Below are 17798 nucleotides of genomic sequence, written 5' to 3'. Positions count from 1 at the left end.
GGAGGCATAATTCCCCCCCCCCTTTTTTTTTTTCATTTTCAGACAGAGTTTCTTTGTGTCTCCCTGCCTGTCCTGGAACTCACTTTGTAGACCAGGCTGGCCTGCTTTCGCCTCTCGAGTGCTGTATTTCCCCCTTTTTAAGGAAATTGAGAATAAATTATACAAAGGAGGACACCTAGATTTAGGCTTAGATGTTTTGATGCCTTAATCTAGAAGCTGGACTGGAGTCCCTTGCTATGACTGGGTGAAAACCATGGGGCTCACATGTGCCCCACCCAGGTTGCTGTGAGGTCTCAGTGATGCCTATGAGCTAAGAGTGTTAGCTGAGATGGTCTAGTGGTCATTTTAGTTAAACTACTGGTCTCCTGTAGGGCTGCCTGTGTACTGAGGTTGGGAAGCCTATCTTAAACTAAAGACAGTTCTCTGTCCCATGGTCTCCCATGCTCACACGCTGGGTTTGGTTGGTCAGCCTGATGGGAACTGTGTGGTCTGGCCATCCCAGAACATAGTCATGACCATCAGTGGTATGCAAGATCTGACCAAATCCATTCTGGCTCAGCCTTGCCTGGTCTCGGGTTGTTCCCTAGAACAGGGATGGACTGAAAGGAGGTTTGGAGAAGTTCAGGCTGGAGACTCAGCCGTGTCTGGGTTATGAGGGTGATGGGGGAGGGGGACTCTTTCTTGTCTAATCATCCTGTATCTCCATTGCTTAGACAAGTGGGTGTTAATAAACAGCATCAGCTCAGAGTTCCTGGGAGGGCTGGGGGCAAAGCCCGATGTGACTTTAATAACAAGAGCCCTCTGCTCTCAGCAGTGCTCAGCCATGTATAGTTTCCTCTTTTGCTTTTTCCGAAAGAGAAGTACCCTGGATGTACTTAGTCAACAGGATTAGTTATTAAAATATGCTTCATCTAAAAAAAAAAAAAAAAAAAAAAAAAAAAAAAAAAAAAAAAAAAAAAAGAATAATGGTGTTCTACTCTGTGCCTCTGAATACTCATTGCCATGTTTTTTCAAATAGGCTCTTATGCCATCAAGTTGGCCATGAACTGACTATGTTGCTGTGGATGGCCTTGAATTTCATCTCCCTGCTTCTACCTCTCTGTGCCACCACACCTGGTGTGCCACCTCGGCTGGTGTACACAGTGCGGGGGATAGAACCTGGGGCTTTGGTATGCAAGCAGGGGACCAACTGAGCTCCAACCCCAGCCCCTCTACTGCCATAAGATAGATATGTACTGCTGTTATGTCCCCATTGATGGCAGCTCTCTCTGGCCTTCTTAGAGTTCCTCAAAAAGAGGAGGTGGTGTGACCAGCAGCGTTCACTAAATTACAATCCCCCTGAGGAAATACACTCCTAACATCCAATCATACATATGTGATGTATAGTTTAAAAACAGAGTGACCAAAATTCTCAGGTGAGGGCCATCCCACACCAAGGCAGGAAGACGGTGTTTTCAGAAAAAAAAAAAAAATGAAAAAGTCTCTGGAGTTGATCAACTCCAAGTTCCAACTTGTTATGAGAACTGGAGAGCACATGACTCTGAAGATGAGCAGATGGAAGAGAATGAAATTGCCCATCCTTGCCAACTGTCCGGCTTTGAGGAACTCTGACATAGAATATGATGCCATGTTGGCCCAAACTGGTGTCCATCACTACAGTGGCAAGGATATTGAACTGAACACAGAATGTGAAAAATAATACAGAATGAGCACACTGGCTGTCATGGATCCAGGTGATTCTGATATCTTTAGAAGCATGTTAGCGCAAGTTGGAGAAATGTAAACTAGTAAAGTTTTCAGTGAAAACTTACCAGAGCTTGTTTAAAAAATAAATATATAAAATTTAAAAGACAAAAACAGAACTACCAATAGGCTTAAGTAATGGAACATTTAAACCCAGGCATGTATGATTTATTTGGTTTTTGATCCCGCTTAACATATGTTCAAATTTAAAACTTAGGTATGGGTTGGGGATTTAGCTTAGTGGTAGAGTGCTTGCCTAGCAAGTACAAGGCCCTGGGTTTGGTCATCAGCTCTGAAAAAAAAAATTAAGTATAATCTACAAGAATTCCTGGAATAGCTAGACAGAAAACATTAACTTTGGGGAATAAAAGTAACAGTATCTGCCAGACATGGAGTGCACCTGCAATCCCAGTACTTGAAGGTCAGAGAACCAAAAGTTCAAAGTCAACCCTGGCTACTTACTGAGTTCAGCACAAAACCGCTACATAAGACTATTTAAAAAAAAAAAAAAAAAGCAAAACAACAATAAAAAATAATGCTGTTTTCATTCCCAACATTTGATTTAAACTACTTCCATTGGAGAGCTTTTCATTGAAATCCCATGCTGGGTGTGGGTGCTGGAGCAGTTAGTCAACTTCATGTCTGTGTTCTCCTCTTCCATCAAGAGGAGACACGGCTCTTACTATATGCTCTCATTATTATGCTGCACGTCCTACACTTTGACGCCCTTGGTCCACACTCCTGTCAAACGAATGAGGCTGCACTCCAAAGGAATCCCAAAATACTGAACAATAAAAAGATCCTAGAGCAGGCTGGGAAGCAGACAGTGGCAGAGCCCATGCCTAGCATTGGAGGCCCTGGGTTCAACCACTGGTAGCACGCCCCTCAACCTCACCCACCCACCCCCATCACCAAAATCAATTGTTTAAGATTCTACAACAGCGTCTGTGTTATCACAGAAACTGCTTTTCGATCTCCCTCCGCATGGAGGTCTCTTGCTGGAGGCTGAAGGGGGTAAAATCAAGATGTTCTCCCAGCCTCGCTTCAAGACAACTTTGAAACATAGGTTCCCAAGGCACAGATTGGGGCTTAGATGAGGTCAGAGCCCGGGGCGGTCACTTCCTCTTCACCCCCTTTCCTGACAGAACTGAGCTTGCAAAGGCTTTGAATTTCACCGCAGAGTCGGGGGAGCCGTTGCAATCTCTGGTACCCAGCCCAATCACCAGGACTAATTTAACACGATGAAGTAAGAGAGAAACCAAACCGCAGGCTCCTGATCCAAGAATGCGGCTTGAACCACACCACGCCATCTCAGCCATCGGTTCACAGCCTCCAGAAGTGTATTCCATCCTTTGGAAATGAGCCCGTGAGAAAGCATGTGGCCAAGCATCCCTCAGCAAGGGGCAAAGCCGGCTTAAGCGTTTCCGTTTGCTGCTTGGATACTTCAGAAACTACTGGCCGTGTCAGCTTCAAAAATGCAAGAACTGACTCTTCCTACCCCAGCTTCCCACACAGAAGATACATTTAGAAAGCCAAACATTCTACAGTGGTTGAGTGGAGTTTGTATTTATTCCTTGATTCTCAGGATTACCTATTTGGGGGGGGGGGGGGGGGGGAATAGAGGTTACACTCCATTTTAATGTCTCTCAAAATTAACAAGCATTGTCTGCTGTACCTAAAAGGAAAAACCCAGTCCAGACTGGAGAAGGAGCATCTAGAGTACATTCAATTATGATCACTCAAATTTTATTATTTTAAGACTTTAAGGATTTGAAAAAATATTATAGTCACTGACACTTCTATAATATATACAGTACACTCCTAAGTAAGTGCTGGAATTTATACCCTGCAACTTACACATTATACAGCTTGGAGTAAAACACATTTATATCCCTTCTGTTGATCCAAGGAACATAATAGAGCAAAGGAACTCAAGAATTCTCAGACCTTTCCCACAAGGTTTACCCTAACAACCACTGACCGGGCTTTCAAAAATTTACTTTGACAAAGTTCCAGAATATCTATATATGTTCTCTGAATGTCCACAGAATCCAAAGGATAACTCTAAGACACTCATCAATGTGTGGACAAGAGAGAAAATGCTGGCTGTCTCCAGCCGTCCCCATCCCCACCCCAGCCTTTACCGTCCACAGTTCCAGGAGGGTGTTGAGGACATGATGGGATGCTGGGCTTACTTCATCTTTCAACATTTTCATTTCCCAGGTGTCAAATGATATACTGAGGCAATACTAAAAGAAGTTTCTGGAGAGGCTGCCTGGATAACAGTATATTATGATACTCAAGGGAACCTGAAATTGTCTATTTGTAGAAGTGACATCAGAGTGTGGACTTACTGGATCCTGTCTGAGAAAAGGCAAGTTCACTATGTACCACGGAATCATCTGTCACTGCCATCCCATCTGATGAGAGGACTAAGGCTTTGAAGCTATTGCTCAATTTAGTTTGGGTTTTGTTTTGTTTTGCTTTGTTTTGTTTTGTTTTTAAAGATCATTGTTTTCCAAGTACCTGGGCCTGATGAAGAGAACATCCAAAGAAATTCAGAGGTATGCATGTTTGGTTTTGTTTTACACATATAGAAATAAATCACTTAATCTTAAATATTTTGTCCAATTAGGAATTTCACCAAGGACTATTTATGTTGATTGAGCAATTTTTTTTCAAGTACTTCATTAGGCCTCCTCAGTACCACACTTAATTCCCACCACAGTGTGAGGCAGCTTTTATTGACTCCAGGTACGGGCTGATGAGAGTGAGTCTTGGAGAGAGAAAGTTTTGAGTTAAATCATAGTGACTAAAACATAACTCTTCTACTTGGACTGTAGGATGGACTTGGTCTTGCACTGGACTGTGAAAGAATTTCATCATCTTCCCAGATAGAGAAAAGTCAAGAAGTCCATCAACACTGCTCCAAATAGAAAACCACTTTTCCCTAAAGAAAAGTAATAAATTCCATCCGCTCTCAAAGTGAACAAAAAATACCATCCTTTTCCCCCTTCATATAATCTAAACCTGCTATATACCAAATATTGCTCCTGATGCCCACAAGAGATTTGGAAACTTAGTCCCAAGAAAAGAATGTAAAATTAGCCTCCACCTGCCCTTCAGCAGAGGCTCAGGGCCTAGAAATGAACATTGTAATGTTCATTTAATTCCACCTTACCCTGAGGTCTCTGACCCAGAATTTTGCATTAATAGAGACATCAAGAGAAAGGTTTGTCATTGCTATTCTTGCCCAGGGCTTTTTTTGGCTTCTGTTAAAATAGAAGCATCATGAATTACATGTTCAAACACGTCCACATTCTTGGCAAAGCAACGGAAAAATCGTGGGGGTCAAATTGATGTTAGAGCATCTACCAAATAGATATTTTATAGCTACACTTTATAAATCACCAAGGAATGTGTAAAGCCTATCAGAAAGTCCCAGCAAGTTTTACAAGGCGGTTCTAGAACTACATCACGGTAACCTTGCCAACCAGAAACAAAACAAATCTCAGCTTATCAAACTAATTTAGACAGCCGATGTGCCCCACATAAAGTACGAAGAGAAAGATCAGCAAATTGATTTAGACCAAAATTTGACCTCAAGTTTCTCATGTAGAAAGTGGAGACGGAAGAGTTAGCTTCTATAATTATTTCAAGAACCAAATGAGATCACATGTAGGAAAATGGCCCTTGCCTGCTCCAGAGTCCATGTGCAGTGGTGGGACCTCATTCCTGGGTTTGCAGGGAGCACTGGTAGTAATGTCTGGCATTGGCTGCTCTCTGCTTGGTGAGGTTTTGAGTCTCCTGTATAAGTGACATCCACAAGGTTCTTCTTTCTAACTGGTGTTTATTTTCCCATAGTGGGTTATGACAGTCAATAAATAAATAAATAAAATTACAAGAATGAAGAACTCAAGTCTAACTGTAAAGAAGACTTGTTCCATGTTAAAAACAAAAACAAAAAACAAAAAACCCAAAGATGATTCCTTTTGTACATAAAGCATTTTCAACGCTGTTAATACAGGACTTCCTGAGGTAGAATGGCTTCCAATGTGCGTGCTTCTGCTAAGCATGGGAACAGAACTGTGTTCTCTCCCTCCTCAGTCCTCACTGTCTTGCTTTTTTTTCCCTCATGCCCTGGAGGATAAAGATTATAAGCAACAGTTCTAGACAGGGGCTGTCCTAACCAAAAGTCTTGACAACTGGTAAATGTTACTAACAAACCCAATCCCATCTCACCTCTCACCCCAGGAAGAGGTGATGTCATAACCACACTGAAGGAGATAATCAAAACCCCGAAGGCAGAAACCATGCACCCAGATGTCTACCCTATCAAAGACCAATCAAGACAGAAATTTCTCACTAGAATAAAATAATCACATAGATTTAATTTCTAAGATATGTCAAATAGAATTAAAGCAATAAAATTCAAATGGACTTTGTGATGCTCTAACAGAAAATTATCTGGATAATCACCAGGGGTGATTATCTACAGACTGGATCACAGGCTAAGGAAGACTACTGATATTCCAAGTAAGAGGAAAATGATTTTTCCACCACTGTCCACAAGGGAAAACAACAACCAAAAAAAAAAAAAAAAACCCTTAGAATTCATTATCCATAACTTCATGAATTGACTCTCTGATCTATTTTTAAAACATGTTAACCCCATTTCCACGATGTCAATGATGACAAAACAGCTTTGAGGTGACAGTATGATAAAGGAGGGTTCCGTTTACAATCCCTGCTCTATCACCAGTGGTACATTCAGAGACAAGCCCTGGAGGACGGCACTGAGGGCATGTGATGTGTAGGATGAGAGTAACAGAAAGAAAAGGAGCCTTGGAGAAGAGCGCTGAACAGTTCTCCATGCTGAAAAGATGCTGAACCAGAGCGGGAGTAAGGGGAGTGGGATTAGATGTCATCAGCCAGAGAGCCAGGCTGAAGAGCCTGTGTGGAGCACAGAGGAACAGAAGATAGAACTGATAGCTGGGGAGCACATCTCTGGGATTACAGCACCATCTCATAATAGCTGTGTGGTAATCATATAACCCACCCACCGGCTAGGCAATGTTGAGTGAGACCTGCATAAGTGATCACGATCTGTTCAGCAGGCTGGCTACTGGAAGGGAGTAATGAGACCTCCACATCTGAGCTGCTTTAGGTTGGTTCTGAGGTGCTACCCCAGCAGCTAAGAGAACCGACTGCTCTTCTAGAGGACCCAGGCTCAACTCAACCACGTGGTGGCTCTGAACCATCTGTAACTGCAGTTCCCCGGCACCTGACAATGCCGGGCTCAAGGGTAGTACACAGACAGACAAGTAGGCTGAAGCCCGCTCACATAAAAATGTAAATCTAAATCCTCCTTTGCCTAATGCCAGAATGTACCATCTAAAAAAACTAAAAAGTAAATAAGTGAGCATCTTTAAAAAACAAAAAAATTCTGGCCAGGCGAGGGTGACACACACTTTTAATCCTACAACATGAGAAGCAGAGGTAGGTAGATCTTTGTGAATTCGAGGCCAGCCTGCTCTGCAGAGCAATTCCAGGACAGCCAGGGCTACACAGAGAAATCCTGACTAGAAAAAAAAATTAAAAAACAAACAAACAAAAACCAACAACAAAAACCATTCTGATGCATTCTACTGATGTGGTCTACTGGGATGACCTTTTCATAGGTCATCTAGAAACTATTTTCTCATAGGCTGGACCAACAATTTTCTGAAGGTCCTAACTCCCACTTCTACATTCCACTAGAGCAGTGCTTCTCAACCTTCCCAATGCTGTGACCCCCCAATACAGTTCCTCATGCTGTGGTGATCTCCAACCATAAAATTAATTCATTGCTACTTCATAACTGTGATTTTGCTATTGTTATGAATCATAATAGAATCTGATATGTGAGCCCAAAGGGGTTGTGGCCCACAGGTTGAAAATCACTGTACTAGACATTGTCAGCGAACTGGGAAAGAAGCAGGTAGCAGGGGAAAAAAATTATTATTCCAAAGACTTGGCAATATGACAGATGTCTCTGCAGGGTTTAATACTAAATCATTAACCCAAAATGGAGCTAAAATCCAATAGCCCAGAGACATCATAGCAAAGGAAAGCGGGACCAGGCATACTCTCAGCTGTAGCTACTTTACTCTCAGCGTTTGAAGTCCAAGTATTATGATAACCAGGGGCATTCTATAACTGCTTCTGTCTGACCTTGGAGCTCTGAAGCACAAATGTTCATGACTTAAAAGTCCTCTACCCTGTGTATCAATCCATCTTTCCCACTTAGCCACTTCTTGGCTCACTATATTTGTGGAACTACAGAAAAGCAGGCATATGTTTTTAGAATCCTTACCTGGAGTTGCTGCTCTAACTCTGGAAAGACCAAAGGAATGGCATCTTCAGACGGTGTATCATCTAAAACACAAAAATACAACCATCACTCAGCATGTCCTGTATCTCATGTGCATCACCCTTCATTTTCTTTGCATATGGAGGCACAGAGAGCTTAGTTGGTCTGACACAATTTTTTTAAGTGTGTGTGTGTGTGTCCTCAATGTCTACTCTAATAGCTCTCCAATTTAAAAGGGCTACTTAATACTCTCACATTAGCCCAAACCAAAAAATATGATATGCATGTAAGTGCTTTAACAAGGTGCTAATGGGATGGCCTGAGAACTTCAATGGGCCAGAAGGACATGTGTGAAAAACAGGAGCCTCGCCGAGATAGTGTTGCCCTTTACCCTTATCACAAACCACAATTTACAAGCAGCTCTCCAGAAATCACCCGGAGTTACTGGGTAACAGCCAGCAGCTCAACAGGGAATCTCTCCCCATAGTGTCGGACAACACTGCCAACCTGGAGCAGACTCCACAGCTGTGTTTCCAGACGAGCCTGAGCAGCCCACACAATGGTGGAAACTCTGTCCTCAGTGGCCCGAACATTCCCTCAAACAGACACGGAAGCAGCTTGATGAACCATACACAGCTCTTGTTCCTTCAAAAGATGCAGACATTCTTGGAAGACTGGAAGGAAACCTGGCAGAAATGTTGCCTCAGATATTCAAGTTACCCCAAATTTCTTCAAGAACAGGCTGCTAATCCAGCCTTGGTGCTTCGTTAAACAGGATCTGTCTCTCTGAACTTTGGCTCCACAGGAACATTGACTAATCATTTCCAAACCTTTCCCCCAGTACATGCCTGAGAATACAACACACACACACACAAAACCAAAGCCATTTCAAGTCAAAATAAAGCAAGGAAATATATTAGTTTTTATATTCTCAATAACATAATCAAATTCACTGATAAAACTAATTAATATTAATTTTTAATTATGTAGATCATATACAACAAAAAGACAAGGACAGTCATGATTGGTATTCATGGAGATTTATTTCCATGACCCCCTCATGGATAAAAGTCTGAGGATGCTCAATTCAAATCCTTTACATGAAATGGAGTGTTTATATATAACTTAAATGTATCCTCATACATACTTTCATTTCTTAGTAACTCCTAAAACAATACAATGTGATTGCTGTGGAAATAGTTGTACTAGAAAGATTAAGCAATAACAAGAAGAAGCCTATAACAGTTCAGTACATACATGGCTTTAAGTTTTCCCTATCCTTGGTTGAATCCAGATACAGAACCTCAAAAACATACAGGGCCAACTATATCTCTCCCAACTCACTAAGAATATGGTCCAAAATAAAGTGTAGTAAATACACAGGGTATTTGTGGCTTCTGCGGCACTACAGCTCTTTGAAGGCATGGAAGACAATCACCAGAGAGATGATTTAAACAAGGATAGTATTAACCTCTACCAAACACCTCAAGGGTCTAGTCACTCAATAGCAGTTGGTATATTTTGGTCAAGAGTACTGAAATAAATACTCCCACTTAAAAGTGGCCTAAAATAATGGCAATACATCACCAACATGAGCCTCTCTTTGAAACTGCAGTTGTGTTAGTCAACGGATGCCTCGGATTCACTGATACTCCTAAACATGGGCTTTGGAGAAGGGTAAAGCCTGTGCCCCTTCCTGTCAGAATAGGAACAGCAAATTCTAGCCAGTTCCTGTGGCTTTCTCAATCCACATCATCATTGTCAAAGAAACCGGACGAAATTATCACTATCTGACACATTGTAGAGAAGTCTTCCATTATAAAGTTTAGAAGACCAATTTGGGTCCTTGGTGCACTTAATTTACTTCAGTACAGTTTCAAAAGCCTAGACATCATGATTATTTAAGCTCATCGGGTCCAGGACCAGAGTGATTTGGCACAGTAAAGAGGAGCATATTAAACATTGGCATCCCAACCCTGATAACCACAGATGAGGAGGCAATAGGAAGGAGAAACCACCTCCATAAAATACAAACAGACAGGGCATGCTTGAATTCTAGAAGATACTGAGGCATGGAGCTCAGGGCTTCTTAATATTTAAGCCATCGTGCCCACGGTACAGTCACACTCTTTCTTGCTTCATTATAAAAGAAAAGGTGGGGGGAGTGGAGGGTAGTTATTCATTCACTCAGCTGCCATATTGTAAACAGCCAGTACCTGAGGTGACCCAGAATGAATGAAGCAATGTAGAAATCCATGTCTTTACACACAGCCACACCACGCTGGGGCACATGTGACTATGAAGTTAATTTGCGGCTAAATGGAGGCTTGCAATTGGACCTCTTCGACTGAAAGGAAAATCTAATCAACATGATGGATGCTTTACAGACAAGCAGAATGGAAGCAAGACTTTTGCTTCAGAATGGATCAAGCTGGATTAACCCAAGCAGGAAATAGCAGCGGAAACAAGAAAAACCAAAGACAGATGCGAGGAGTCTACCAGCTCTGAAAGCCAACCGGCATCTCCTGCTCCATGCCATCTGCTTTAGCTGGCAGCCTCGCCTGCCAGAAATTTCAGGGTTTGAGAAGCTGCTTACAAAGCTACCCCATGTTGGTGTGAGGGGTGTTTACTTTTAAACAGTGGCTGCCTTCTTTGACTGGTTTTAAAAATAGGCAAATATTCTAAAAGCAGAATGATGAATCACAGGATTGGGCCAAAGGGAAAGAAGGGGAGTGACTCAGGAAGGCTAGTCACAGCTGTCGCACAAACATTTGGCCAAACTGTGGTAAAACATTTCCACCGTGATGATGGTTCAGAGTCCCCGAGAGTGCGCAAGTTTACTATGACAATCCCAGAAGCACACAGCAGACCACACGGTAGCAGCACCAAAAGACCCCTGGGCATATTTAATTGTTTTTTTTTTTTCTAATAGAGAGAAAAGGAACATTTACTAGATATATTTATAATGGGACAAAATTCCAGAATAACTGCATTTTTATTATTATTTAACGGCCAGATATTTACTGTCCATCGTGTATACAATAAGGAATCAGACTCCATGCTGAATTGGAAAATCGTTTTATCCTATTTTATAATGCATTGAGAAAACAATATCAAAGCAATGTGGACTTCATAGACCAGATTAAGACAGTGGTAGAATATTCATCTAACGTACACAAGAGCCTATAACCTAGCAGAACGACCAACCAAAAATCTAAAGTCATTTCTTTTTTAAAAAATATTTTAAACACTTTTGTCTGTTTTGTGTGTGGGTGTTTTACCTGCATGTATGTCTCTATACCGTATGCATGCGTGTTGCCTGCAGAAGCCAGAAGAGGGCGCCTGATCCACCAAGACTACCATTACAGACAGTTGTGAACCACATGTGGGTTCTGGGAATTGAACCAAGGTCCTCTGGAAGAGCAGGTAGTGCTCTTAACCACTGAACTCTCTCTCTCCAGCAAAGATAAAATACACAAATGAATGAGTTGGAAAGGAGAGAGAAAAAAATTTTAATAAACAGATGTTCACTGCCTGCTTGGCAGTTGTGACATGGCTAAGCCAACACGATCCCCAATATAGAACTTTCACGTTGGTATTCTAGCCACACCGACACACCACGGCCCATTTTATGATGGGCTCATTTCAGCATCTATTGAGCAGCTCTTGGTTGGTTTTCAAGGGTGTTCTCTTTCCAGATTCCTTTAAACCACTTGATGTATGTTTTTCCATGAGACAGATAAAGGAGATTGACTGAGTGTGTAAGCTAAAGCTTCACTGGTATCTAGGAATTTGTTACTCCATCTGAGTTATGACAGAATGCTGAACTGAAGGGGCTGAGTGAGCATCTGGCCCAGTCCACTGAGAGAAGAGTAAGGAACGAGTCCTGAGAGGAAGGAGGAGGAGCTCTCTAAAACGCCATGACCAGTGACCTTGTGCGATGAGGTGTCTCCTGGCCCGGGGTTCTTTCCCCGGCACTGCCCTGCTGTTCCCCTTCTGGCCAATGAATTCCCAGACTTGCATTTCATAAACCAGAACAAATTCTCCCGAAATATTGGAAACCGTACCTTAGATTGCATGCAAGTTTTTATTTAGCTTGTGAAGATGATTCAGAAACGATTACTGTACACTCTTCGTTTCTCTGTGCATCAGAGAGAAAGTTTTAATATAAAAATTATATGAAACTTAGAAGAAAGTGGTGGCCATTGTATTTGGTAAATTTTAGTTTTGTATGCTAAAGCAGTGTACTATAAATCCTCATCATTACATCTGCTTCTATTTTGTTTCAAATGAGAGGTGAAAACTCTATCAAACCATTCTGCAAACCAATATTTGAAAATTGCTATCCTAAACACTCTCTTGATTGGGCAATATTTTTATTGGACTTTGGGGTCAATTATTCCCTCACAGACACTGTTTTCATCATAAACATAACTGTAGTGTAGACTAGAAGACTTGTTATAAAGACCTTAGGTTTTCATACAGGGAGCCCAGAAGAAGAAGATCCACATTGAGAAGACACTCCAAAGCGCATCCCACACCCCATATAGACTACAACAAGTTGTCCTGTTCTCAGTCCTCTGAAGAACTCTACTTTGTGGGCGAGGGAGATAGCACAGCTGGTACATTACTAGTTGTACAGGCACAAGAGTCTAAGTTTGATCTCCAGAACTCATGTGAAGGGCTAGGCAGTATGGCTCCGTGCCTGTAACCTGGGTACCTGGGAATTAATGAATTTCAGGTTCAATGAGAAACCCTGCCTAAAAGAATAAAGGTAGATCAGGAGGTGGTGGTGAATGCCTTTAATGCCAGCTCTAGGAAGGCAGAGCCAGGTAGATCTCCAAGGTCAAGACCAGCAAGGTCTACAGAGTGAGTTCCAGTGCTGCACAGAAAAATCCTGTCAAACACCAAAGTAAATAAATGAATGAATGAATGAATGAATGAATGAATAAATAAATAAATAAATAAATAAATAAATAAATAAATAAATGTGGAAAGCAGTAGAGAGAAATACTTGGTATCTACAGCTGTCCTCTGCACTCACACATGCATACATGTACACCCAAGTGCATATCTGCACACACCTGAATTAGCATTTATACACCACACACACACACACACACACACAACAACAACAACAACAACAACAACACAGCACTCATACCATACCATACATATACACCAAAAAGAAAAGACTGGGACTAAGGAGATAGCTCAGTAGTTAAGAGCACTGGCTGCTTTTGCAGAGGACCTGGATTCAATTCCCAGTACCTACATGGTGGTTCACAGACACCTATAACGCTAGTTCTAGGAACAATTCTAGTGCCAGGAGACCCAGAGCCCTCTTCTGTGCTTCCCTGGCGCTCAGAATACACATGATGCACAGATATATATATGCAGGCAAAATACCTATATACCTAAAATGAATAAAAATGTAAAATATTAAAAAAATTCTGGGTGTGGTGGCACAAAGAGGCAGGTTGATTTCTGTTACTTTGATGCCAGCCTAGTCTACATAATGAGTTCCAAGATAGCCAAAGACAAAGATAAAATGGCTCTGTCTCAAAAATTAAAAAAAAAATACACAAATGAATAAATAATACTATTTTTGTCAGTCAGAATGGCTTCATATAGCTCTGATCTGTGCAGCCACTAAGAGTCATAAGACCAGATGAGCTGCATTTGTTTTATCATTTTTCCCGTGGTGTCTTGATTTTTCTTGAGAGTATTTGAGTAATGCGTCCCACATTTTTGTCTTGTGCTGCACACCCAGGCAGTGTGCAGCTAGTATGACCTGCAGAATAACTTCCGAATGCTGGTGACCTGGAGGCTGTTCTGCAGGCCAGCAAGGATAAGGTGATACTCAAGGGGCAAGTAGCCTAGACAATAGCTTCAGATCTGAAGGCCATGCCCAAATTTTTCTGAAAACTGTTTGCCTATAAGAGCTCCTAGCATACGACCAGGGAACACAACAGCACAGGTCTGTATGTGAACTGTAAGTCCACATTAGCTGGGGAAGGTGAATAGTGGGGGTCTGTATGTGAACTGCAGGTCGACCTTAGCGGGTGAAGGTGAATAGTGGGTGTGATGTAAATAATGGGTGTGATGTGAATAATGGGTGTGATGTAAATAATGGGTGTGATGTGAATAGTCTGTGTGAAGATGAATAATGGATATGAGGTCAATAGTCTGTGTGATCGTGAATATTGGTTGGGATGTGAATAGCTGGTGTGATTTCTTTGAGAGGTGGTTTTCTTTCTGCAAATGGGCAGAGTAATTTGTTTCAGAGACTTGTTATTAATGAAGAAATACACATGTCAATCACTTAGCCTGAAGCTTCACATCTAGGAAATAATCATTAACAAGGATGAGTTCTTGATATAATTGATTTTCTTTTCCATTCCTTCCCATTATGAACCCAACCGATGTGTGGAAATGGGGCAGATGTATGTGTGCACAGGTGTCCATGCACATATGTAGGGTTGAGGACGTTCTCATCTAAAGCAAAAGAGAATGTATGTGGGTCAAGGTCACTGTCTTGGCTTACTTACTTTTCCCCTGACAGTTGAGGAGACTTCCCAGATGTAGCCAGCACCTCGGCTCTTATGATTTACTCTCTTCATCTAAACTTGAATTGAAGAAGTATCTCTCCTTCATTCCCCCCGCCCCCAAAGCAAACACTTCTTTCATGAAATGTTATCTGAAAAGCTGAACTCACATGGAAAAGTTCTTTAAGTTGTTTTATTTAAAATGAAGATGGCCCACACTTTTCTAATACATCATCACCATCAACAGCAACAAAACCTTTTTAAAAATAGATACCCCAGCTCTTATAAGAGCACCACAGTTTTAAGCTACCTCAAAATACTTTTGAAAATTTTGCTTCCTGATTATTAAACGTTCTATGTGAATTCTGTAATGTGTGCTGGATTTTCAGAGCCATGGGACTAAAAGCACCACCAGAGATGGATAGGGTGAGAATAATGACCTGGTAAAGAGAGAAAGCTAGTAGCACATCCAGTCCCTGTTGGTTCTTTATCATTAACAAGCACCCTATCACCTCTGCCACCGCACGTGAATAAACCAATGCTATTTCTCTGCAGAGAAGGATTTGATGCAGCTTACAGCAAATTTTCTGTTTCTTAGAAGCATTCCTCTATTCCCTATTCTGACATTTTCCTAATTCCACCATTTTTCCTTTTTCTCTCAGAATGTTCTGATGATAATCAAAACATGATCTTACTCAGATGGTTGGTACTCAGGTATCCAAAGGCGTCAAGCATCAAGTGTTACACACAGCTGGCCCGCTATGTGTGTGTGTGTGTGTGTGTGTGTGTGTGTGTGTGTGTGTGTACATACATATATGTGTGTGTATGTGTATGTATATATGTGTGTGTGTATACATACATATATGTGTGTGTATGTGTATGTATATGTGTGTGTGTGTGTGTGTGTGTGTGTGTGTGTGTGTAAGTTCCATACCTGTAAGTTCAGCCAGTCACAGACTGAAAATATGGGAGAAAAAGAATTATGTCTGCATTGACAAGTTGCTATTTCCTAAGTAATAATCAAAGATGGCAGGTATTTACACAGCCTCCACACTGTATTCGGTAAAGTTATCCAGAAATGAAATATGGGAAGATGTACATAGGCCATGTAAACACTACACCACTTTCTGTAAAAGGCTTGAGCATCTGCAGAATTTGGTGTTTTCAGGGGTCTGGAATCAAAGACCTCAGAAACTTCCAGAAGAGGACACTTATTACTCAGTATCCCACCAAATACATTTTCACTTCTCTTTTTCCTCCTACTTCCAACAGCATACCAGAAATATCCTCCTCCCTTCTCCCTGTGACTACTGGGGAGCTATTTGCTGGCAGGAACATTCATGCATTTAAAAAAGACAGGGTCTTTATTATATAACTTGAGCTTTCCTGGAACTTGTGGAAATCTTCCTGCTTCTGTCTCTTGAGTTCTGTAGGTCTGCAGAACCATGCAGCAGCTCATGAGTTCCTCTCATTGTATGGGCCTACTTCTGACTGGGGAGTGATACAAAAACACCCAGGGCCTGACTTTGAAGCACCCTATTTATTAATTGATGGTTGGGTTCCTTTAGGCAGCATTTGTACAAACGGTTACAAAGTCTCCTGTGGCCTTGTTAATGGTATGAAACAAGTACAAACTTTACATTCTGTTGCAGAATATTATTTTAAGGTGTGTTACTTTTGTTTATGTTGCATTTGTTTAACTCTGTGGAGCTGTGTTACTGTGCCTGTCTAAAACACCTGATGGTCTAATAAAGAACTGAACAGCCAATAGCGAGGCAGGAGAAAGGATAGGTGGGGCTAGCAGGCAGCGAGACTATATAGAAGGAGAAATCTGAGACAAAAGAAGGAAGGAGGGCTGGAGAAATGGCTTGGGCGTTAAAGGCTAGGCTCACAACCAAAAATATAAGAAGGAAGGAAGTAGCCAGAGAAGGAGGAGGACGCCAGGGGCCAGCCACCCAGCTACACAGCAAGCTATGGAGTAAGAGTAAAATTTACAGAAGTAGGAGAATGGAAAAGCCCAGAGGCAAAGACAGGCAGGTTAAGTTTAAGTTAAGAAAAACTGGCAAAGGGGTGGTGGTGGTGAATGTTTTAATCCCAACACTCAGGAAGCAGAGACAGGCAGATCTCTGTGAGTTCAAGGCCAGTTCTAGTCTACAGAGGTAGCTCCAGGGCTACACAAAGAAAACCTGCATCTCAGAAAAAAAGAAATCAAAAACAAAACAAAAAAGAAGAAGAATTTCAGGGCTGGAGAGATGGCTGAGTGGTTAAGGGCTGTTCTTCCAGAAGACCTGGGTTCAATTCCCAGCACCCACATGGCAGTTCACAAGTGTTTATAACTCCAGAACCACAAAGGAAAAGAAAAAGAAAAAGAAAAGCTTCTAAGAAACAAGCCAAACTAAGGCAGGGCATTTATAAGTAAGAATAAGCCTCAGTGTGTGATTTGGGAACTGGGTGGTGGGCCCCCCAAAAGAGCAAAAAACAAACAATAATGTACTCCATAAACATCCACTTCCTTTATAGCCTTTCTTTGAAACCTTAAGCAACAGATTTTAACCAAAATAAATAAAATCTGATTGCATCTCAAAGTATTTTCATTGATAATAATGGACTCCAAGCGGCTATAGATACTGTATTATTGATTTCATAAGTGTGTGGTGAGTCTCTAACATTAAAAATGGTTGTCATGGTGCCTCTCTCCTTGCTGGGTTTACCAAGCATCCAGAATTCTAGCAGAACTTTCCTTTTGCTCTCTATTAAGTGAATGGGTAAAACAATTGATGAACAGACTAGTGATTAAAAAAATAAGTCTCAGCCGGGCGGTGGTGGCACACGCCTTTAATCCCAGCACTCGGGAGGCAGAGGCAGGCGGATCTCGGTGAGTTCGAGGCCAGCCTGGGCTACCAAGTGAGTCCCAGGAAAGGCGCAAAGCTACACAGAGAAACCCTGTCTCGAAAAACAAAAAAACAAAAAAAAAAAATAAGTCTCAATGTTCACTGTGGTTAGTCTTCCTGGAGAAAAGGGATTAACAGTGAGGAGAGGAGAAAGTACTAGAAACTTCTGGGCCCTAAGGAGAGAGAAAGATGTATTATCCAAAGCAGGAAAGGTTGGTGGGAGGAGATGATGGCAGGGACATCTGGAACAGTCTGTCTGACAGT

General features: G+C 41.7%; 1 protein-coding gene across 7 annotated transcripts in view; it reads right to left on the bottom strand.

The window, feature by feature from the left end:
• Window positions 1-17798, bottom strand: part of Map3k7cl (MAP3K7 C-terminal like) — an 89043-nt gene that overhangs the window by 15383 nt on the left and 55862 nt on the right. For 4 of the 7 annotated variants that reach the window (XM_076549145.1, XM_006987933.4, XM_076549147.1 and 1 more), the window contains one exon: window positions 8099-8160. In XM_076549145.1, coding sequence (XP_076405260.1) covers window positions 8099-8160 — 62 coding nt within the window. Of the gene's footprint in view, window positions 1-8098; window positions 8161-8602; window positions 8886-17798 lie in introns of those variants that run through there. The other 3 variants (XM_016006424.3, XM_016006426.3, XM_016006425.3) reach the window with 3 other exon arrangements.

Source organism: Peromyscus maniculatus, chromosome 12 (genome assembly GCF_049852395.1).
Source record: "Peromyscus maniculatus bairdii isolate BWxNUB_F1_BW_parent chromosome 12, HU_Pman_BW_mat_3.1, whole genome shotgun sequence".
Classification (NCBI taxonomy): domain Eukaryota; kingdom Metazoa; phylum Chordata; class Mammalia; order Rodentia; family Cricetidae; genus Peromyscus; species Peromyscus maniculatus.
The sequence above is the reverse complement of the archived record's forward strand: the minus strand, read 5'-3'. Positions and strand labels throughout refer to the sequence as shown.